We start from the raw sequence: 23517 nt of genomic DNA on the forward strand, positions 1-23517 counted from the left end.
TATGATCTCCCGATACCATATCTTTAGGCATTCCTATGACTTGAATATTCTGTCTCTCATCACCAACTTATTCTTCAAGATAAACTTTAACCTTGTTTAAATGGCCTTTCTCTCTTTTTTTTTCCTGTTGGAAATAGTCTTTCCTACCTCAAATAGCACTTTAAACATACACACACATATACACACACATACGTATGTGTGTGTATATGTGTATACATATGTATTTATTATATGTTATTGTGAATTGGAATTGTCTTCTCCCTATACTAGACTATATTATCCAGAGGGAAAGGATTGGGTATACCCTAAAATCTATGTCTCTCCTATATCTAGCAAAGTGCCCTGAAAATGCCAAGCACTTCTTTTATGTTTACGTGAATCTCTGATTTGATACGTGAGAAATGTGACTAGGCAAGTAATTTTTACCTCTTTGAGTTGCAGTTTTCTCAACTATAAAAAAGGGATAATGATTTTTTTCTACTACCTACCTTAAAGGATTGTGCAAAGAAGGTAAGATTGCGAGGAAATGTCATTCCTAAACTTGTTAAGCTTTAAGTGCTAGATAAATGTGTTACTGATCTTATTTTTAAAAAATTAGCATAGAATTTCAGAGTTGGGATGGTTCTCAGAACCTCCTAGTGAAACTTGTACCCAAACAAGAATCCCTTCTACAAAATACCCAATAGGTAGTCATCCAGCTTCTGCCTGAAGACCTCTAGTTGAGACATAATCAATTCCAGACATCCCCATTCCCCTCTGAGATAGTTTTAATTTTTAGTAAATCATTCCTACCTAATATTCCTTGCTGCATCTTCTACCCCTTTTCTGACCTTTTGAACCAAGTAGAAACAAGTTTGATCCCTCTTCCTTCTTCTTGGTTTAGAGTACAAGCTCATTTGCAAAATATTGAAGAAGAAAATAATAAGAGAACATGAGCACATCACCTCACAAATAGCAAATAAGAAAAGAGTGGAAGCATACCCAAAGACATATTTTTATCCATCATCTATTTTTATCCATTTACTTAATCCAAAAAACTCCATTTTTAATGAATTGATGGCTTGTTTAAAGAGATCAAGTGGAACCTATTTTCATTGTATACATTATCTAATTCACTTTTTAGTACTTTCTTCTAATTTGGCATTCATTTTAATCTTTGCTATGATTATGGAATGGTTCCCATGTGAGTAACTCATCATTTCTGCTCTGATAAGGTATGGTAATTTCATTTTTTAATGATGTTGTTCTGGAACCACAAACTCCGATCTGATGAATCCACTGGTTCCATGTGTCAGGTCAGCCCCATGCATAAAGTTTAGGCTCAAAGGTAATAATGGAATGAATAGGCAGGATTAGAGTCAATCTGAGGGGAAGTGACATAGGATGTGAACTTGCACACAAAAATTATCTTTTTTATCAATTTTTTAGCTTTTATCAATATCATTTGTTTCATATCACCCTCACTTCTGAATGTATCCTTCCTCCTTCCTTTACCTAGTGAACCAGCCCTAGAAACAAATATTAAAAGAAAGAGAAAAAAAATCAGTTCATCAAAAGTAACCAACACATCAGCTACTCTGATAGTATAGACAGTGTTCAACAGCCATAGTCCCCAATCTATTTGAAGAAGGGGAGGAGATACATTTTCCCATCTCTGTTTTGCAGCTAACCATGGTCATGATAATTACACAGAATTCAACAATTGTTGTTGTTGCTGTTTCTATCTATATTGTTGTAGTCATTGTGTATATTGTTTTCTTGGTTCTGCTTATTTAATTCTGTAGTAATTAATATAACCCATTTTTAAATATTTCATATTCATGATTTCTTATATTATTTCCTAATATTTCATTGTATTCATGTACCATATTTGATTTAGCAATTCCCCAACTTATGGGCATCTAATTCATTTTCATTATCTACTGTCCTACCCTCCCACCATCCAGCTGCAGTTGAGGAGCAGCTGCAGAAGCAGGCAGGGGGTGGAGGGGTAACCTGAACTCAGGCCTGATTTGGTATCCTTTACACCTCTTAGAGATCTTGCTGGTCATCACTACCTCTATAACTAAAAATCTCCCACCTCCTGCTTCTCTCTTTATCCCCATTAGTCAATCACTGACCATATAGCAACAAACCATCCCTAAACCCCATCTTTCTTTCATCTCCATCCTTCTCAACTCTATATTATCCATGTCCCACTCCAACACTTCTTACCTCTTTTACTTTGCCTTCTTGATTCCCTTTCCATAGTGAATGAACTACTCTTTGTATTGGACCTCTTTCTCTCAAATTCCCTCCAACTACTATACCACTTAGACCTTGCTTACCCCAATGTCACAAGAAGAGGCCATCCTGTCCTTTTTTCATAGACTGGAGCACCTGGATCACCATCTTCTTCTCTATAACTCTTATATTTATACTAGAAGACTTCAATATTCACAGTGATGCTCTCTCAAAATTCCTACCCTCTCAATTCCTCAGCTTCTTAAAATCTCATGACCTACTCCTTCACCCTAACTCAACCACAAAAAGGGGTGCTTATACACTGGACTTCACTATTACCTACAAGTGTTCTATTTTCTAAATTAGAAACTCTGACATTTCTGTATCTAACCATAACCTCATATATTTTATTTCTTCCTGTACTTCATCTCTCCTAAAGCTATTTTCACTCTTATCTAGACCTCTAATCCCCCTAGTAATGTCTCAGCCCATTAGCCATGTTCAGCTTTCACTTTCCTCCTTTTCCAATATTGACTGTATGGCTATTTCAACTCTACACTGTCCTTAGCTATTGAACCCTTCATTTCTTTTTCCTTTCACCACTCATATCTTACCAAACCTAAGTCCTGCATTCCTGCCACCATCAACTTCTTCAGCTGCTCCTCACAGGGTGATGGAGAGAGATGGAAAAAATCATGCAACTGTGCTGATGAGGTGCCCAATAAATTCATGTTATCTTCACTTCAACTGGACCTTTACTGAAGCAAGGAAGTCCTTTTATTTTTTGCTAAAGAGTTCCTTATAGCACTATCCATGAAGCTATTCCAAACTGTCTGTCATGCTTTCATGCCTACCATACTTTCCTCTATTCCTCTTTCTCAATCAAAAACTTTGCCTCTTTACTAAAAAAAAAAAAATTGAAGCCATTTGATGTGAATTTTCTCTTCTCCCTTTCTTTCATTTCAAAATCTTCAGACAGCATTCTCTTCTCTATCATTGTTTTCTCAAGTCTTTAACAATGAGGTGATCCTAATCTTTGCCAAGGCAAACCACACCATATATACCATTGATCTAAGCTCCTCTTTTCTTTCTCACTAGGCTGTATTCTAGAATTCACCATCCCCAAAAAACTTTTCATCCTATAAGATCACTTCAGTTATGGAATTCACACTTTGGAAGTACCCTCCCTCTGAATAGATGCCTCTTCCTAACATCTTCATGTATTTCTCACCAGGCTGTACTTTGGACTTGTGGGAGAATGGGTCACAGGCTTTGGTGGAGAGAAGGATGTTTTATACTAGCCATTTTTACTGTACCACTTTGGTAAATACCTCTTTCTAAGACTTACTTAAGGATGACTAACATTGATTCTCAACTGATAATCTTGTAGGGGAGCTCACTGGTAATGCTCAAATTGATAGCATTAGAGAATAACCTCTGACTCTTTAGGCTTGTCTTAAAAATCTTGAGTGGGAGATGTAGATAAGCTTCTGATTCATAATTCATATCAGACCTTTTAACTAAGGGTATTCCCTAATGTTCTGTCCTAGTCTCTTTTATGTTCATACACTTTCTATCATGGTGACTTTAGATTCTGTGGATTTAATTATCACCTCTATGAGATGACTCATCTATCTAATCTATCTATCTATCTATCTATCTATCTATCTATCTATCTATCTATCTATCTATCTATCTATCTATCTTTATATCTATCCTATCTTAGTCTCTCCCCTGAGCTCCAACCACCAATTGCTTAATGCTTCAAACAAGAAGTCTCATAGACATCTCAAATTCAAAGTGTCAAAGACTAAACCATCTACACCCTTCATCACTACCACCTCTCTTCCAAACTTCCCTATTTCTGCCAAAGGCACAATCATCCTTTTGGTCTCCCATATTTATAATTTTGTCATTATCCTGGACTCCTCATTCTTCCACACTCCACGTATCAATGAACTGCCATAATTTTGTCATTTCTAGCTCTACAACATCTCTTGAATTTTACCCTTTCTCTTTCTATTCATTTCAGTTCAAACCCTTATCACTTCTCATTTAGATTATTGCAACAGCCTCCTAATTGGCTTCCCTTTCTCAAGGTTTTTCCCATTCTACTCCGTCCTACACACAGCTGCCAAAGTGGTTATTCTTAAGTGAAGCTCTGACAATACTGTTTTGTTTTCCTAGTGGGATTTTCTAATGAGCTAAGATTCCATTTGGATCAATTCACACAGATTAAATCTTTACACTAATTAAACAAGTCTTTCTATCCACAAAAGGTTTGGAGCTAGGAGAGAGAGGCAACCAGCTTTATGAGAGCCAGAGAGTAATTGTTATTACCTTGATCTTGTATGAAGTGCATAGCCACTGCCAACGAACTTTTGACTGAGAGTACCTAGTTTTATTACTGAATAGCATCAGATACTTAGTCATCAGTATCACCCTAGTGGATAAATGTATTTCTATCTAACTTATTTGTCCTTATGGACCAAGATCTGCCCACCTTGTGGCCAACCTGCAGGTGATTAGGTGATCATAATTAAGGGAGCTGATCCTCAAACTGTATGTACTTTCTGTTGCTAGGCATATACCTGATAATTTTTCACCTTGGATAAAATTGCCCGAGTTTGTCTTCCACTGGTGTAGCTTTTAATAACATAAAAATCATCTCCGTACCACAATGAATTATCGGTCAGTAATGTTAACTATTTCATTTTTTCTCATTTCCTAGATGAGGAAGCTGAGACCCAGAAGAGATAAGCTACTTGCTTAGGGTCATATAGACATTGAGTGACAAAACTAGTACTAGAATCAACTTTCTTTCTTAGCCAATCACAAACCACTTATGTAGCATATAAAGTGTGGAAGTCATTGTGCTAGGTCCTGAGAAGGATTTGGAATAAATCTATGACAAAATCCTAGCCCTCAAGAAGCTTACAATCTAGTTTGTGCTAGGGTCAGTCAATCGGTTAACAAGGGCATTTATTAAACACCTCCCTTATCCCAGATACTGTGCTAAGCACTGGAGAAATAAAGGCAAAAGACAATCTTTGCTTTCAAGGAGCTAACATTCTAATGTGGAAGGGAGGGAAGAGAGATGAGACAAAAATGTAGGAAGTGTTAACTAACACATAAGAAAGCAATAGGAATTATGTCATAGATAGTACATGAGCAATTGTCAAATGAGTCCTAGAACATAGCACAGGGCTTTTCATCCAGTTGATACTCCATAAATACTGGCCAAATGGCTCTGATATCTACTGGATGACATTGCCGAGTCATTTTACCTCTGATTCTCAGTTTATTCTTGTGTAAGATAGGGGAATTTTCTGCCTTACTTGGCTGCTGGAATAAAGTGCTTTGTAAATGAGAGTTGTCATTGAATTTACGAGGTATACAGAAAAAATTGAAGAGTGAGCTTGAAAGCCTTCATGGAAGAAGAGAGAACTAGAGCTGGGCTAGTAGTTTCTCCACTAGAGTCTTAAACTTTTGACTAAGATCCCGGCCCAAATGTGACTGCTTGGATGTGTTTGGGCAGAGAGAACTAAGCAATAAATAATTCATTGGATTTTGAAACAGTAATATGGTGTGGTGGAAAGAAGACTCTTGTATCTTGAGCCAAAGGATCTGATTCAGATCCTGACTTTTCATCACTGGCTGTGAGACTTTTGGTAACTCACTTTCCCTCTCTTGGCCTCAGTTTCCTCCTCTAAAAAATAAAGCAATTAAACTAAATGATCTCTAAAGCCTTTTCCTTAAAATCTCATGAACCTCTAGCCCTCAAAATATCCATCTGATCACAAAAGTGATACAAAAGTGATAGCCTGAAACAATTTCTCTTTTTCAATGATTAGAAACTACCTCAAACACACATTATGGCATATGCTGCAATCAGGTTTAATTTTAGGTGGCTCCCCTATCCTTACCATAGTGGGTAATACCAGGGTCAGCTAGGTGGGCAGTGGATAGAGCACTGGCCCTGAAGTCAGGAGAACCTGAGTTCAAATCCGGCCTCAGACCAAACACTTGACACTTACTAGCTGTGTGACCCTGGGCAAGTCACTTAACTCCAATTGTCTGAAAACAAACAACAACAAAAAAAAAACCCATAGTGGGATATACCAGTCTGTTTGGTGGGAGAAAAAAAAAACAGCTGTCACAGGGATCACCTTGCATAGCATTAGAATTCAGGTTATGTCCTTTCAGTTTAGTAGTAGAGGCTGTGGCTAGCTTCCTCACTAGCAAGCTGGATTCTGTTTTCCTACCATGCATTAAAATTCTATTCTTGATTTAACTCTCAAAGAAAGACAGCGGTGTTAAACCTTTATAACCCATCCCATTCTCCTAGGACCTAGGGCTTTCACTGAATGGCTTGGGGGAAATGATGAAACACTTTATTTGTGAGTCATTTCAGTTGATTACCAAATGGGGTCTGAGTCCAGAGCAGGTTATGAGCCATAGAAACTCTGAGATGTGGAACCCATGGAAAATGAAACAAAACAAAGCCCAAATGGCTCCAGAGTGATGAGAAACAGGACCTGGGACAGTGAAGCTTCTTCCTTGCATAAAAATATTTTTTTCTACAGGGCTCTGCTTGAATCATAGAATCTCAGCAATGGAAAATATTTCAGATGACTGCTAATACTAGCAATACCTGAATAAGACTCTTTTCAGTTATATCCTCAGTTATAAAAAAGTGTTCATTGAGACTCTGGTTTAGAGACTTCCAGTGGGAGGGAACTCATTGTGCCCCAAGGTAGCCCATTTCATCTTCTAGACAGCTCTAATTATTAGGAAGTTTATGCTGATATATAACCAAAATCTAGTCTCTGTAGCTTCTACACATTGTTTTGCCCTCTGGGGCCAACTAGAAATAAGGCTAATCCTTTTTCTAAGAGACGTTCTTCTAAATATTTGAAGATAGAAGTCATGTACCCTCCCTGCCCATCTAAACCCTCCCACAACAAATACTCCAAAATCAGGGTTTTGAGTATTTTCACTGTCTGATTCTGGATGTATTCAGATCCAATCATACAAGTATTTATTAAACATCTAATACAATCAACACCCTGTGCTAGGTGGTGGATATACAAATACAAGAGGCCCTGTCCTCAAGGAGCATGTATCTATTGGGAAATGCAGCAAGTAAACTGATAACTGTATCTATACATACATGTATACATATACATACATACATGTATGTATATGTATATATGGGGGGGTGTGTATGTATACATACACACATATTATTTGAGGCAGGAGAGAAAACTAACAACTAGGAAGATCAGGAAAGGCTTTACCCTGAGTGTTGATACATAAACTGAGCCTTGAAGGAAGCTAGGGATTCTAAGAGGTAGAGGTGGGAGAGAATGCATTCTAGTTCTAGGTGATAGCCTTGCAGAAGCACAGAGAAGGAGATGGCATCCTGAGTTTGGAGAATAACAAGCAGGCCAATTTGGCTGGAACATCAAGTACGTGATGGAGAATAATTTGCAAAAAGCTTAGAAAAGCAAGCTACAGCCAGCCGGTGAAGACCTTTGAAGGCCAAGCAGAGAGGTTTTTATTTTACCTATTGACAGCTGGAAGCTACTGAAGATTATTGAACTGATGACACACATAGCCAGATTTGTGCTTCAGGAAGATTATTTTGGTAGCAGTGGGTAGGATGGATTGAAGAGGGGAGAACCTAGGAGTCAGGAGTCTGATTATGAAATTTTTGCAGAACTCGAGATGACATTTGGTGAAGATTTGGTAAGGGCATGAACTAGAATGGTATATATGTGAATGGAGACAGGGGATTGTTGCAAGATATGTTGCAGGGTAGAATTAATGTTGTTCAGTTGTTTTGGTTGTGTTTCACCCTTTGTGACCCCCTTTATGGTTTTCTTGGGAAAGGTACTGAATGGAGTGGTTTGTCATTTCCTTCTCCAGCTCATTTTACAGGTGAGGAAAATTAGGCAGAGTTAAGTGACTTGCCCAGTGTCACACAGCTAGTAAGTGTCTGAAGCCAGATTTGTACTCAACATGAGTCTTCTCAGCTCTAGGCCCAGTGCTCCATCGACTGTGCCACCTAGCTGCTGCCTGAGGTAGAATTGATAAGATTGGATGAGGGTGATTCAAAGGAAAGATCAAGGATGACTCTGAGGTATGAACCTAGAAGACTAAAAGGACAGTGGAACCTTGAGCATAAATAAGGAAGTTAGGAAGAAGAGAGAGTGTGTGTGTCTAAGCAGAAGAAAATGAATTCTGTCTTGGACGCCTTGAGTTTGAGCTGCCTATAGGACATCCAATTGGAAATGACAGTTGGTGATATGGGTTTGTATTTTAGGAGAAAGACTAGGGTGGATACATTTATTGATAGTTATCTATATAGAGCTGGTAATTGAATAATGGTCAATAATGGGATCAATAGACAGCATAGAGAAATAAAAGTGGGCCCAGGATAGAGCCTTGGGGTATACTCATTGTTAAGAAGTGATCTTGCAAAGGAAATTAAGTAGGAACTGTAAGACAGATAGGAAGGAAGCAAAGAGAGTCCAGTGTCATGAAAGTCAAGAGAAGAAATAGTATCCTGGGGGGATATGCTTCAATAAGGTTGAGAAATATGAGGACACAGAAGAGGCCAATGAATTTAGCAATTGAGAGACTTTTGATCATCTTGGAAAGAACAGTGCAATTGAATACTGAGGTTGGAAGCCAGATTGCAAAGAATTACTAAGAAAATGTGAAAATATAAAATGAGGGTAATGAATGTAGATAGCATTTGCTAGAAATTTGGTTATGAAAATGAAGAGACATATAAGACGTTTGTGTGTTGGACTAGATGGTTCTGAAGTCTCTTCTATGATTCTGTAACAATAGATTGAGGACAGTAGAATCATGTGAAGGGCTGGGGGTTTTTTTGTTTGCTTTTTAAGAGATGGACAGGGCAGCGCTTGTTTGAAGGCAGCAAGGAAGGAGTTAGTAAACAGAAAAATACTAAAGATAGGACAGATAAAAATTAAAGATGCAGTAGCAGATGATTAAAGGTCAGGCTACCATAGGAGATGAGAGGAGACTGAATCACAGAATGTAAGAGTTGGTAGGCACCTTAGTGGACATCTAATGGGAAAAAGATATGAGAAGGCAACTCCCTCATTTCTTTGCAGAGGTGAGGCATTATGGATGTGGAATACCTTAGTTAATGTAAGACTTTTTCCAATGTCAGTTTTGCTAAATTTTTCCCCCCTTTCTTATTCTTTGTTACAACAGATGGTTCTCTAGGAAGCAGGAAAGGCATTCATTTGAAAATACAAATAATATCAAAACAAAAGACACCAAAAATTATTTTTTTTACAAAATCAAGAAAAATTACAGGATAGTCATGCAGCAGTAAGGGCTCTGTTGAGATCAGATAACATAAGTTTGCAGTGCATCCACTTGGCACAATTTGCATGACTTCTTCTAGTGCTGTTCAATAACATATGACTAGGAGAAGAGATGGTCCTTTCATAGCTTCCTAAAGTGGGATGCACAACATTGAACATAATGCTCCAGATGTGGTTTGATTAAAGAAAAAATATCATAAGACTTATCTTGTTTTGGAATCTCTATTTCTACCAGTGCAATCACAATAGCTGCCACACTGTTGATTCTTATAAAGCTTATTCTCATAGATTCACTAAGGCTTCCAAGGCTTTTTCACACAATCATCCATTCAAATAAGCATTGGTCCCTTCAAAGTAGGCCCCTGGAGGGAGAAAGGCCTTCTAATGTGTTAGATATGGAGTTAGAAAAATCTGAATTCAAATCCAGCGTCAGACATTTAGTGCTATGTGGCCCAGGGCTCACTATTTGCCTCAATTTCTCAATCTATAAGATAGGGATAATAATAATACCTACTTCTCAGTATTCTTGTGAAGATCAAATGAGATATTATTTGTAAAGTACTTTGAAAATCTTAAAGCACTAAATAAATATTAGTTGTTGTTGTTATTATTATTATTTCAATGATGCCACTGTGGCTAGAGAGCCTTCCAGGGAATAACTTTTCTTTTGAATTTACCTTAAGAATATCTTCAGTGGAATCAAATCTTCAACCTTTAAGAGTATATTTTGTGGAAAAGAACTATAGAATGTTAGAACTGTAAGTGACCTTAGAAGTCATTTGGCTAGTACAGATGAAGAAACTGAGCTCCTGAACGAGGGCAATGATGGAAGAAAGGTCACTGATTTGATTTGTGGAAAATGCCAAAAGCCAAGTTTGGTGAATAAGGTGTGTGTGTGTGTGTGTGTGTGTGTGTGTGTGTGTGTGTGTGTGTAGGTCCTATGATAGGACCTTACCCAATCAATGGTGTAATAAGAGGACAAAATAGGTTAGGAATTTGGAATTTTCAAATCTCCAGCCCCTAATGGTGATGGTACTAAAAGAGTGAATAAGAAAAATCAACTAGTGCCTGAAAAAAGAGAAAAGAATTATGATTTAAAGTCTAAATCAAAAAGAGAAAACTGGAGGCCTTGCTGAGTCAATCTAGAGTTCACCTGAATATGAAATACAGGGGGCCAGGTGGGGAGGCTGGAAAGGAATTTAGAGCTCTAGGTCCAAAGTCAGGGAGTTAACAAAGAATTTGTTGCACCATGAAGTGGGGCAGCAGACAGCAATGAAATGATCATTTGTCTTACATGACTTCCCCACCCAACATGATGTTCTTTTATGGTAGCTCAGTGCTCACAATGCTACCTCCTTGCTCCACTGTTCAGGCACTGCTGGACAACACAGGAGATATCATGTACTATATGTCTAAAAAAACACTGAGGATTGGGGTGAGTTAGTTGGTTTGTTGTTGTGAGGCTGTTTTCTTTTATTTTGTTGGTATTGTAAACCTCAAAATTCATGAACCAGCCATTTCCAAGCATTCAGAGACAATGGGGGTGGGGGTGGGGGCCAGAGAGAGAAAATAAAGGAGAATCTTTGGTCTAGTAAGCTCATCTTGGCCAATGAGAGAAGAGCTAGAGATTGACCACCAGGGGGTGCAGTGTCACAGCTACAGCAGAATCCTGGTCTGAGAGGAAAGCTTATGACTAGAAGCCTTATGATGAAGCCAGACTGGCAGGAAAGGATCATAGGATCATTCTTAAGGATGAAGTTATAGAAGGGAGCTCAAGGGCTGTCTACTCCAACCCCCTCCTTTTTTATGTGTGGAAACTGAGGCCTGAGGAAGTTGAGTGACTTATTCACAGTCACCGTGGTAGTAAATATCTGAAATGGGATTTGGACTAAGGTCCTCTGACAAGTGGCACAGTGGATAGAGCATTAGGCTTGGGAACACTCCTCTTGCTGAGTTCAAATCTGGCCTCAGACACTTACTAGCTGTGTGACCCTAGACAAGTAACTTCACCTTGTTTGCCTCTGTTTCCTTGCCTATAAAATGAGCTGGAGGAGAAAATGGCAAACCACTCCAGTATCTTTGCCAAGGAAACCCCAAATGGAGTCATGAAGAGTTGGACAGGACTGAAACAACTGAACAAGAAAGCACTCTGTAGCTGCTGGGTACTGCCAGAATTAATTTCCCCTATAAGAACCTTTGCATTTGTAATCTTTATTAATCACTGTGTCCTCCCTTCATGTATGTTTCTCCCTTAAGTGCCTTTAAAACAGTAGAGAAGTGTTTGTTTGGAAAACAAGAGGGGTTGAAAACCAAGGAACACGGGATAGGGAAGAACCCTGCATTTTTCCACGTCAGGGGAGCTGATATCTATAGCAAAGAAATCTATCATCTAGAAATCAACAGGGGTACCAGCAATCCTGAATTTGCAGGAGAAAAGTGACCCTGTGCATCTGGAGGAAGCAGGATCAAAGGACCAGAGAGCTACGAGGAGCTTTAGCTATCCCATAATCCAGCTATCCCATTCTAAAGATGAGCAAACTAATGGTTATTTGCTTAAGGTCACACAGGTAAGGTTTGAATCTAGGTACACCAATTCCAAATTCAAGGCTTCCATGGTTCCCCTTTCTCAAGATATTGGCTTGTGGAGTCACAGTGATCAAGCCGAGTGACCATTTTGCATCAAAAACAGGCTAAGACATTCAACCAAGAAACTTGCTTTTTTATATACTTCCTACACTAGAAGGATAGTGGGGGACACCTATTGTTAAGGTGTGTCTGGCTTTGAAGGTGATTTTCAAAGAAGACTGAGTTTCAAAAATGTTATAAGCACTGATAACATTCTTAAAATGTCTACGAGATCCAAAGGATGATGCTCTTTTGGAGCTATAAACTCTGGTCTACTTGTTAAAATAAACAAACAAAACACCAAAAACTGTAATGTCATTGCTTCATAGACACAATACATAATACATGACCATTTGTCATTCATTTCTTCATTCATTCATACATTCATCATCCATCCCTCCATCCATCCATCCATCCATCCATCCATCCATCTATCCATCTATCCTCTCTCTTTAGGAGAGAGGTCCCATTTTTTTCTAGCCTAGTGATTTTATTTTTTATCCCTTTACAAGGGTTATTTTCTGTATATGTTATTAGACTCACTGCATGTCACAGATGTCCACTTAGTCTGATCATGGACTGCCCAGAGAAGAACAGGCTTAAAGTTTGCTGTAGATAATTGGTAGCTATTGCATTTCAATTTTGCCGGCAGAAAATAAAAGAAAAAAAGATGTTCACAGAGATAAGCTGCTATCTGGGAAAGGGACTCAGAAATGAAGTTTGTGCTCCTGCATCCAACAGCTTACTGAAATCCCATTCCACTTTGTGAACATGCTTGGAAGCAAAAGTGCCATAGCCAGGGCTACCTCAAATGTCCATTTCCATAGGTCTTCAAAAAAAAAATAACCATGAAGTGGCCAGGGAGCAAGTACGTTTGTTGCCTGGCATTTGAAATAGCTTGTTAATATGCTAGTGGTTTGTCAATGGAAAAAAGTAGAAAGCTGTGGTTCAGTTCAATTCAATGAGAATTTATTAGACATCTACTGTGAACAACAAGGAGGCACAATGCTAGAGACTGAGGAGCAATCAATCAATAACTCAATAAACATTTGTTAAGCACCTACTATGTGCCAGGCACTGTGCTAAGTGCTGGAGTACAGAGATGAAGCAGAAAACAGCCCTTCCTCAAGGGACAGAAAGGCCAAAAGAAAAGCAATCTTTACCCTCGAGAAGTGAAATGCAATATGCAGTGGAAGGCAACTGGATTTTCATCCAGCGAATGCAAGTTCACATTCTTGTTCTGCTACTTACTACCTGTATGACCTTGAGAAAGTCACTGAGTTTCAGGTCCCTTTCTTTAAGATTGAGAGTGTTGGAGTTGATGACTCCTAAGGCCTAAGACAGACAACATGCTCCCATGCTTGTCAAGGGCAAAGAGACCGTGGCATATGCAGGAGACTCAGCAGAATGGCAGAATGGCAGAGTCAAAAGGGAGAGATCCTCAAGGTCATTTAATCCAACCTTTACCTGAAAGAGCCTTCCCTTCTGCAACATTCCCCAACAAGAGGTCATTCAGCCTCGCTTAAAGACCTCCAGTGACGGAGAACTCACTGTCTCACAAGTTAGCTCACAAACTGCCACTGATTCCTTTCCATTAAAACTGATCTCTACCCATTTGGGGTTCACTTATTTGTTTATCATTTTAATTGTCATATAGAGGGGGCTTGGAAAGTTAAAAAAAAAAGATCCTTAAATACTTTCAGTCTCCCTCATCTTCCTAGTAGATAAAGCTCTGGGCCTGGAGTAAGAAAGACTTTAATTGAAATATGGCCTCAGATAGTTACTAGCTATATGATTTAAGTCACTTAACCTCTGTCTGCTCCACTTTCCTCAACTGCAGAAGGAGGACCACAATAACACCTACTTCACCGGGTTGTTGTGAGGATCAAATGAAATACGTGTAAAGTGCTTAGCACAGTGCCTGGCAGTAGTAAGCACTTAACAAACCTTTGTTCTCTTCCTGTCCCTCCTTCAGCTTATCTTTCCAGGTAGAAAGGAGGCCCTACTTTTTGACAGAATGATAAACTGAGTAGCTAAAAGCAACATGGCTTTGTGTATGCCATAACAATATGACAGATCAGGACTTCAATTGAGATCACCTAACTTTGAACTGAGGGCAGCTAGGTGACACATCATAGAGAGTGCCTGGCCTAGAGTCAGGAAGACTTATCTTCTTGAGTTCAAATTTGGCCTCAGATACTAGCTGTGTGATCCTGGGCAAGTTGCTTAACTGTTTGCCTCAGTTTCCTCACCTGTAAAATGAACTGGGGAAGGAAATGGCAAACCGCTCCAGGATCTTTGCCAAGACAACCCCAAATGGGGTCACAAAGTCAAACATGACTGAAACAACTGAACAACAACAATAAGTTCTGAGCTCATCACTCTGTTGGGTGGAATATATAGCTGCATTTATACATTAGTAGTTTCAAATCCTACCTGTTGGCTACTCAGCTTGAGGGTCTTCTGGCAAAAATCAACACTGTACATGTATTTCCACTGTCCTGCACATAAAACTTCTACAAAATTAAGACAAATTCCTTTGGAATCTAAGCTGTCTTTTCCAAATCAACAGAAGAAAGAAATCTGATTGTCTTGAGCTAACATTGGTTGCAAGACAGATGTGTAGTGCTTCCCCATCACTCTTCTTTTGACATTTTAATCACAATGTTCTAGGCTGGAAAGGGGCCTACCTCTTAAAGAAGGCTGTTTTAAATAAACTGGAAAATCTGACCCTCAACAATTCAAAAAGGAGAGGGAACTGAGAGAGATCAAGCAGATTGGACTGCCTCAGCTTTCACTGAAATTCTGCAAGAACCTATGATTCCATCAGTCAGCCTTGGAATGGGCTCCATAGGAGTTACAGCTGAAAGGGACCTTAGAGATTAGCCGCTTCATCTTGCAGATGAGCAAACAGACCCAGAGAGAGGAAGTAGTCCAGGATCATACAGTGAGGAAGTAACTGAGCAGCGATTCATAACCAGAATTTTTGATTCCATATCCTGAAGTTTTTCATGTATTCCCAAGTTAAAAGAACAATCACTCACTAGCCAACCAGCTAGAGATGAGCCTCTCTGGGCTTATTTGGGATGGTTTTTGAATGAGAAATAAACAATCCATCACTAGACTTGGACTCAAAACTACTACTCTGTACTCCACTGGCAAAGCCTTCAGTAACTCAGGGTTATGGCAAAGCCTTCAGTAACTCAGAGTTATCTCCAATCCATCAAAAGGAATCAAAGGAAAACTAATAGATTTCCCTCTAATACACACACACACCCCATAGATAAAAATGAAAGACGTAAAGATGATAACAATAGTTCAAATTTCTACAAGGCATCTAGGTTAACAACACACTTCCTTCAAATCACCCTGTGGAATAGGTACTGAAAGTATTATGTCCCTCCCCCACCTCATTTTACAGGTAAGGAAACAGAAAAGTTAAGTGACTTGTCCACAGTCATACAATGGGTTACTGTGAGAGGCAAAACATGCTCTTATCATAAGATTGTAAATCACCCATCATGAGTTCTTTGAGCCTTAAAAAATTGACTGAGAAAGGTAATGGAAAGAACATTGAAATGGGAGTCAGAATTCCTGAGTTCTAGTCTTTGTTCTTTTAGCACCTGTATGACCTTGGACAGGTCCCTTGTCTTTGGGCCTCAGCTTCCACTGTTTAAAATGAAGGGCAGTAGGGGCAGCTAGGTGGCGCAGTAGATAGAGCACCGGCTCTGGATTCAGGAAGACCTGAGTTCAAATTTGGCCTCAGACACAACACTTACTAGCTGTGTGACCCTGGGCAAGTCACTTAATCCCATTGCCTAAAACAACAACAACAAAAAATAAATAAAGGGCAGTTAAACTAGGTGCCTTTTACAATTCCCTTCCAACTACAACAATCTATAATTCTATGGCTTGACTGATAAGGCATTGAAGCCTCCTCTGTTTAAGGAGTTTTTCTATAACTTGCCTATTGAAAAATAAGGGGCAAACTTAGAGACCCAGGCATCATCAGGTCCCTATAATCATGGCTTCTTCACACACTGAAAAATAAAGAACAGAGAAGAAGCCCCAGAATCAAGTCCCTCATGATCATGGTTCCCTGGCCCATCTGTCTGTACCTTTTTACTTTTTCTTCCTTCTAAAATGCTACATTTAAAGTCTAGGGGAGAGGGGCATTGTGTGCATCAATCAGTCACAGCTTCTCCCTCCCCCAGTCAAACCAATGTACTGGTGTTCTAACACTCATGCTTCATAATACAATGGCTGTATCTCCGTTCTCAGAAGACAGAACTCTCAGCGGAGCATGGATAAGGTATGAGGACCAGAATCAGCAATATGTAGTCCCTTTCCTTAATTTGGTGACATAAATATTATTAACTAATATGAACGATATAGAATGCTGAGGTGGCATTAAATAACAAAGCACATCTGGTGTTCTTTAAAGGAGTATGGATTTAAGTAAAAAGAGCAACCCCAAGAGGGCAATGTGCTTCATCTTAAAGAACTGTAAATATGTATACATACATACATACATACACACACACACACACATATAGACATATATAAATAGAAGTTATAGCAAATTTTTTGTATGAACTTAAGGCAGAAAGAGACAGATATATAATAGAAATAGAGATATATGAACATGGGCTGTGTGTGGAAAGAGTACTAGATTTGGAGCAGGGGACCTGGATTTAATCCCAGTTGTATATTTATTATCTGTATGACCTTGGACAAATCATTCCCCTTCTCTGGAACTCAGTTTCCTACTCTGTCAAATTCGAGTGGGACAGATTCAATTAGATGATAACTAAGGTTCCTTCTAGAGGCAGCTACGTGGCACAGTGGCTAGAGCACTGGGTCTGGAGTCAGGAAGACTTTAGTTCAAATCTAGCCTCAGATACTTACTAGCTATGTGACCCTGGGCATATCACTGCCTCAATTTCCTCAAATGTAAAATGGGGGTTAAAATAGGAAATGAAACAATATTTGTAAAGTGCTTAGCACAAGGAGTGCCTGGCATATAATAAGAGCTTAACAAATACTTGTTCTCTCCTTGGTTCCCTCCAGTTCTAAATTCTATGATCACATTCCACTAAATAGGCAATTTCCCTAGGATATTTAAAATGAAATTTAATTGGCAAAAATTCAATTCCTACATAACGGAGCATATGTAGAACATAAAGGGAAAGCCATAAGCCCCACATTTAAAAAAGCTATTTGTGGTTTTAAATGCCTCCGGAAAGCCTCAGGGCAAATGCAAATCACAGGAAACCCTGTGTGGATAAAATAGGGTAGTAGGAAGCAAATGAAATGGATTGTTTTGTCCCCCCCCCCATTCCAGCCTCCTTTTAAATTAATTAACCTTTTTTTTTCTTTGAGGAAGCAGCCAAAGAACCACCTCTGGAGTCCCCCTTTGAAATGCAATTTAATCATCTGTATGAACAATTTACACAAGTGCTCAAGCATGTACATACAGAGGTACTCCTTCAGATAGACATGCAAGCAAGCATGCAAGCAGACTATCTTTTTCAGTGTCTGTGTCCTTGTCTCTGGCCATTTCTGTCTCAATCTATCTCTTTCTTTCTGTCTCTGTCTTCATCTCTTTCTCTATCTCAATCCTCTCCGTCCTCTGTCTCTCTGACTCTTTGTCTCTTTATCTATCTCTGTATGTCTCTGTGTGTGTTTGTCTCTCTTTCTCACACACACACACACACACACAAATCCACCCTTCTCAAAAGATTGCTATTTCTCAGAAGTCCTGTCTCAACCATGTCACCCAGAGATATCCTTACTAAGACCTGTCTGGACAGTTTTTGTATACCAGCCCTCTTCTTTTCAAACAGTTTTTGAAGCCATAACCTGCTGAGCCATCTCTGCCTCAGCAATGTATGTGAACACTGCTTTGCCATTAGAAAGTGCCTTTGTTCCCCTTGAAGATGCCATCAACCTCAAAAAAGGCTAGAGAAAAGGATAGAAAGATTTTAGAAGAAAAAAAAGTTTAGAATTTGAATAGCAGAGCTGATGAGATATCATTTAGTCTAAACCACTCATTTTACAGATATACAAACTGGGGCTGAGCAAGGTAAAGTGATTCAACTAACATCAAAGAGTGTTGCTGTCGCTCAGTCATTTTTCAGTCATGTCTGCTCTTCATGACCCTATTTAGGATTTTCTTGGCAAAGATACTGAAGTGGTTTGTCATTACAGCTGAGGAACTGAGACAAGAGGGTAAAGTGATTTGTCCAGGGCCACACAGCTAGTAAGTGTCTGAGGCCAGATCTAAACTTAGGAAGATGAGTCTTCCTGACTCTAGGGCAGGCATTCTACCCACTCTGTCACCTAGCTGCCCAAGCAAATAGTATCAGGCCCAAAATTTAAAGCCAGTTCCAAATCTCTATAAAATTGTCTTTTCTCTATAAATATGTAAAGGACTTCCAGATTGAAATAATTATTCTTATTTATATTTATTAGGTACTTCAATTTACAGAAGGCTTAAAGGGTTTTTATAAATGTATATAAAACACTTTCAAAATGCTTTTCAAATATTTTCTCTTTTGATTTTCACACCAGCCCTTTGGAGTGCTCTTGCCACCATTCACATTTTATAGATGAAAAAACTGAGTCTTTAAGAGATTTCTGAGAGAGAGCATTGAATCTCCAACTTCAGAGAGCTCTTATGAGTAACAATTTTCATCATGACTGGTTTAAGGAAAGACTCGTGCAGGGGATGGACTATAACAGATAACCTCTCTAGGTACCTTCCAGATCTTGGATTCAAATGTGATGCACTCACTTTAAAAATATTGTTACAGAGGTAAATGGAAAATAGAGCTTATTCCCTGCCTTTTTTCCCAGATGGAGAAAGTGAAGAACAGAATGGGAAAAAAACAGATTTTACCTGAAACAACAGAAGCAAACTTTCTGGACTACTGTAACCTGAGGTAACTGCTGAGGTGGCTACATTTGTCAACCCTGGAGCCACTACCAGGCCTTGAATATAAGTAATATGATTGATCCTATGATTTTGAGCCAGAAGGGACCTTGGGCATTTTCCTGTGCAACCTACTCCTTTTACAGATGAAGAAGCTGGGGGGGGGGGAGGAGAAGGGAAATGACTTGGCTATTGGCTAAAATAATATAACACAAAGAAATTAACTCAAGTCCTTTGAATTCAGACCTACTGCTTTTGCCACTAGATACTATGTCCCAAAACAGGGAAGCACAAAGAAAAATAGTAAAAGAAAATAGAAAGGATCCAGAGAAAGGAAAGGAAAGATAAGAGGAGACAGATGAACTGGAAAAGGAGAGACCTGGAGAGGAAGAGAAGAAAGGGAGGAGAAAGAAGAAAGGTAAGGGAAGACAGTGAGGAGGGAAAAGAGGAAAGAGGAAAATAAGAGAATTGAGAGGAAAGCTATTTATGTGCTAAAGAGTAACGATCCTCCCCAGCCCTTCCACCCTTCCCTTCCCGTAGAAACCAGTTCGCCCATACACACCCACTGCAAACCCCCCCCCTACCCACAATGATACAATACCATCCCCCTTCTCCTCAAACCCCCTACGTTCAAAGGTCAGGCTCACCTATCGAAGGCGACAGCGGTCATGGAGTAGATGCTGGCGAAGACAGCAGCGATCGGGAAGAAGTTGTGAAACTTGCAGTAAAACAGTCCGTAATACCACTCATTGTGGATGGCATAGGTGAAGTTCACTACCGTATTGAAGGCGGCCATAGAAGCTTCTGCGAAGGCCAAGTTCACCAGGAAGTAGTTGGTCACTGTCCGCATCCTCTTGTGGGCTAAGATGATCCACATCACCACCACGTTGCCCACCACGGAGGTCACCACAATAACAGAGTAGGCAGCTGCCCAGAGAACGATCTGCCAGGCCGGTTGCACAAACTGGTTGGGTTCTGAGATGTTGGAGGATTCATTTAGGGAGAGGGCAAGGTCTGAATTACTCTGCAGAATATTATCCATCGTTCTTCTGGGGTTAAACCTTCCACGCAAACCCTTAGGGAGCGGAGTTCTATGCAGAATACTTGACGTGCAAAAGCTGCAAGCAACAGGAGGCTCAGTGTCTCCTGTTAGAATCCTTTTCACGAGAGCAGGGCGGACTTAGGAGGGGACTGAGAAATTGTAGAATGTGAAAACTTGGTCTGACCCAGGAAGCTTCTATGTTCTCCTCATCAAACTTCAGCAAGCGCTGGGAGTTTGTCTTTCCTGTCTAGGTTTTAAGAGAGAAATTGGCAAAAGCAATCACTCAATAGAATCACAGCTCTTGGAGGCACCTCCGAGCACTGCAATTCTGCAACCGTTTTCTTTGGCGGGGAAAAGGGATGCTGCGGGAGCCCTAGAGGCACCAGGCATGGTGCCACCTCCAAGAGTTCTGAGCCAAGGGCTAGCGATCTGGAGTCAGCTGGGGTAGAAGCACAGTGCCCCAACTGGAGAAGGGCTACCTGATTGTGTCCGTCGCACAGCGGCAGCAGCAGTTGCAGACCGCCTGCGGTCCCTCAGGCTACGACGTGGACGCCCCCTTGCTCCTTCCTTCTCAGCTCTGGAGGTGCCAGAGCCTCGGCTGGGCGTCTCAGGGCCTTTTATAGAGCGCTGCAGAGACGTCACGGGTAAAGGGGGAAGTACCTAGCCTGCGGACCCACTCAGTGGCAACAAGCAGCGCACCAGCTACACCAGATGTTGGTAGATATATGTCCCTGTGCTGCTCAATCCTTTCCCTGGTTCAAGAGAGGAGAAAAGAGATGTGTGTGTGTGTGTGTGTGTGTGTGTGTGTGTGTGTGTGTGTGTGCGCGCGCGCGTGGGTTGAGGGGGTGGATCTTAAGAGGGGCCAGAGCCCATCTTGGGGCAATTGCATTGGAGCTGGAGCGTAACTTCAGAAGTAGCTACATCAGAGACTCCTGCTGGGTTAGTATGTGCTTGGGGTGGAGGAGTATGCATTACACTGGATGGGAACGGGAGGGTATCTCACTGCGGGCGAGGGAGGGATGTGTGTTGCTTAGGGAGACGTTGCTAGGGACTTCCAGTGTAAAGCCGGACCTCTCTGGGGCTAAGAGGAGACGCACAGACCAGTTGAGTGTGAAGGGTGTGGGTCAGAGATGTGACACCTCCATTCTCTGATGCTAGTCTCCCTGTCCGACTCACTCCAACCTCAGAGGGGAAGCAGTCATCAAGGAAAAGAAAGCAGGCTATTGGTTCAGTTTGGAACTTCGGTGTTTAGTCCAGAGAGTAAGGGAAAACAACTTTCCCCTGGGGAATTAGTGGTAGTAAGAGTCCGAGCCTTCTTCCCAGCTTTTCTACTTTATATTTTCTCTCCTAGGATTAAGATTCATAAACACATTAGCAGAATTGCTGATCCTTAAAGACATTTATCCCACCCAGCTGCACTCCTTAATTCCTAGTTTCTGGCTAGAATGGTAGTGGGTAGGGTGTTTCCATTCCCGGGTGCACAAGTGACCTGACTGTCGCTTTCTGCAGTGCGCAGTGGGTTCATTGGGCTTGTCCCAGCTGATGGCCTGAGGGACTGCGGCTCGGGAGCCTAAAGGAGAGCGCTGCCTGTGCTCTGCAGGAAAAGGTTGTGACTAGAACCATTTTGTCCTAGCCCTGTCCAGCACCCATCCCCCACCCCCACCCCGAGAAGCAGTGCCGGGTACTCAGCGAGAGGCAGCCAGACGAGGGGGCCCGGATATGGTCTGGACAGGGGTAAGAGAGAGGTTCTTTCCTTAGTCTCCCCACCATCTCAGTTCTTCCTAGGGCTGTTGCCTTGATCCATCCTGCTGACTTGAAATTCAAGGTTTGCTCCTAGCTCTACAAACAGCAAGGCTCAGTTGGAGCCAGGCTTGGGGCTGAGAGTGCGACTATCGGTTTCAGTCAGCCTTTATCAGAATTCCACCGCACAAAGTGTGGTGAACCTACTCCGCGGGGAAATAATTCACAGTTGGCTCTGGGCTTGTGATCTCACCCCATCCCCTCCTCATCCCTGCAACCCCCCTCAGCTATGCCAAAGCGCACAACGCCAAATCCCGGGAAGGGATAGCAAACCTTGGCTCGCACGTCCCCTTTCTCCCTGGGGAGCGTGTGGCATACGCAGTTGTGTATCCTTTGCATCTCTGCTCATGTGAGGAACGCAGAATTCCACAGTGATAAATTGGAAACCCCCCAAATTCATTCTCTTTTCCCCTTCTCTCCCTCCTCCACCCGTCTTCCAGTTCCTGGAACTACGTGGGGGTTCCTTTTCCCTTCTGCAGTATTAGTACTAATTGTATTTGACATTTCTGTTGCTTGAAGATTCACTAAGAGCTTGCTTCCAAAGAACACTACAAGGTAGGTGGTCTGAATGTCATTGTTTCCTTGTTACAAATGAAGAAACTAAGACAGGTTAAATAATTTGCCCATAGTCACAAAACTAAGTGTTGGGGCTAGGATTTGCTCCTGACTCCCCCATTACAATGCCTTCCTCTGTAACACCATGACTCTTGATAATAACAATCAACACCAAAACAAGAACTTATACTTACATACCGTTTTAATGTTTATAAAGCCTTTTCCTACAATAACCCTATGAAGCAGGCAACATAAATATTATTGCCTTTTTTTTCACTAATGGGGAAACTTAGTCTGAGGCATCCCTCTCCTTTCTCTTTTATTTTGGGGTAAAGTTGCTGAGTGCACAAGAATCCTCTTCCATCTTCCCTTCTTTCAACTCTACCAAAACAGGGAAGAGATAACGGTACTGTCCATCACCTCTCATAGTCTATTTATATTGTATTGCCTGTGTTTTCTTTTTTTGTTGTTGCTGTTTTAATTGAATCCAATAAACATCATAGATTTACATTAATCATCTCCATACTTTAGACTTCAAGAGTAAAGAAAGTGGATAAAGCATCCTGTGGGGAAAGTGGGAAAGAACTAGCCACAAATTAGGATTTTAGCTAGGACCAGTCCTGAACAAAACCTTAGCCTCATTGGCACTTCACTTTAAGCATATATGAGAGACCTACTTTGAGTCTGTCATTTTATATTAAGCATTCCCGACTTTTGTCTTTTGCATGTCCACACATCTACCTTCTTTCACACAATTTCTCTCTGAGTACTCTATGTTCCAGCTAAACTGAATTATTAGTTGGTCCTTAGTCTCATCCATTCCTCTCCTGCCTCACTTTATCAGAACAGATTGTCCTTCCTCATCAGCACCTGTTGAAAATCTTTCTTTCTTTCAAGGCTTAACTCAGGGCCACCTCCTCTAGGGAGCCTTCTCTGATTAACTTAGATTAATGATCTCTTCCTTCTCAAAA

At 40.7% G+C, this 23517-nt stretch overlaps 1 protein-coding gene across 1 annotated transcript in view; it reads right to left on the reverse strand.

The window, feature by feature from the left end:
- TACR1 (tachykinin receptor 1) overlaps nt 1-20755 on the reverse strand; it is a 188407-nt gene extending 167652 nt beyond the window's left edge. Inside the window, exon 1 of the mRNA XM_020985308.2 lies at nt 19797-20755. Within this exon, the coding sequence (XP_020840967.1) occupies nt 19797-20191 (395 nt within the window). The 5' untranslated portion in view covers nt 20192-20755. The remainder of the gene's footprint in view (nt 1-19796) is intronic.
- Nucleotides 20756-23517: the final 2762 nt, after the last annotated feature.

The sequence above is a fragment of the Phascolarctos cinereus genome, unplaced genomic scaffold (genome assembly GCF_003287225.1).
Source record: "Phascolarctos cinereus isolate Bilbo 61053 unplaced genomic scaffold, phaCin_HiC Scaffold_2;HRSCAF=192, whole genome shotgun sequence".
Taxonomy (NCBI): domain Eukaryota; kingdom Metazoa; phylum Chordata; class Mammalia; order Diprotodontia; family Phascolarctidae; genus Phascolarctos; species Phascolarctos cinereus.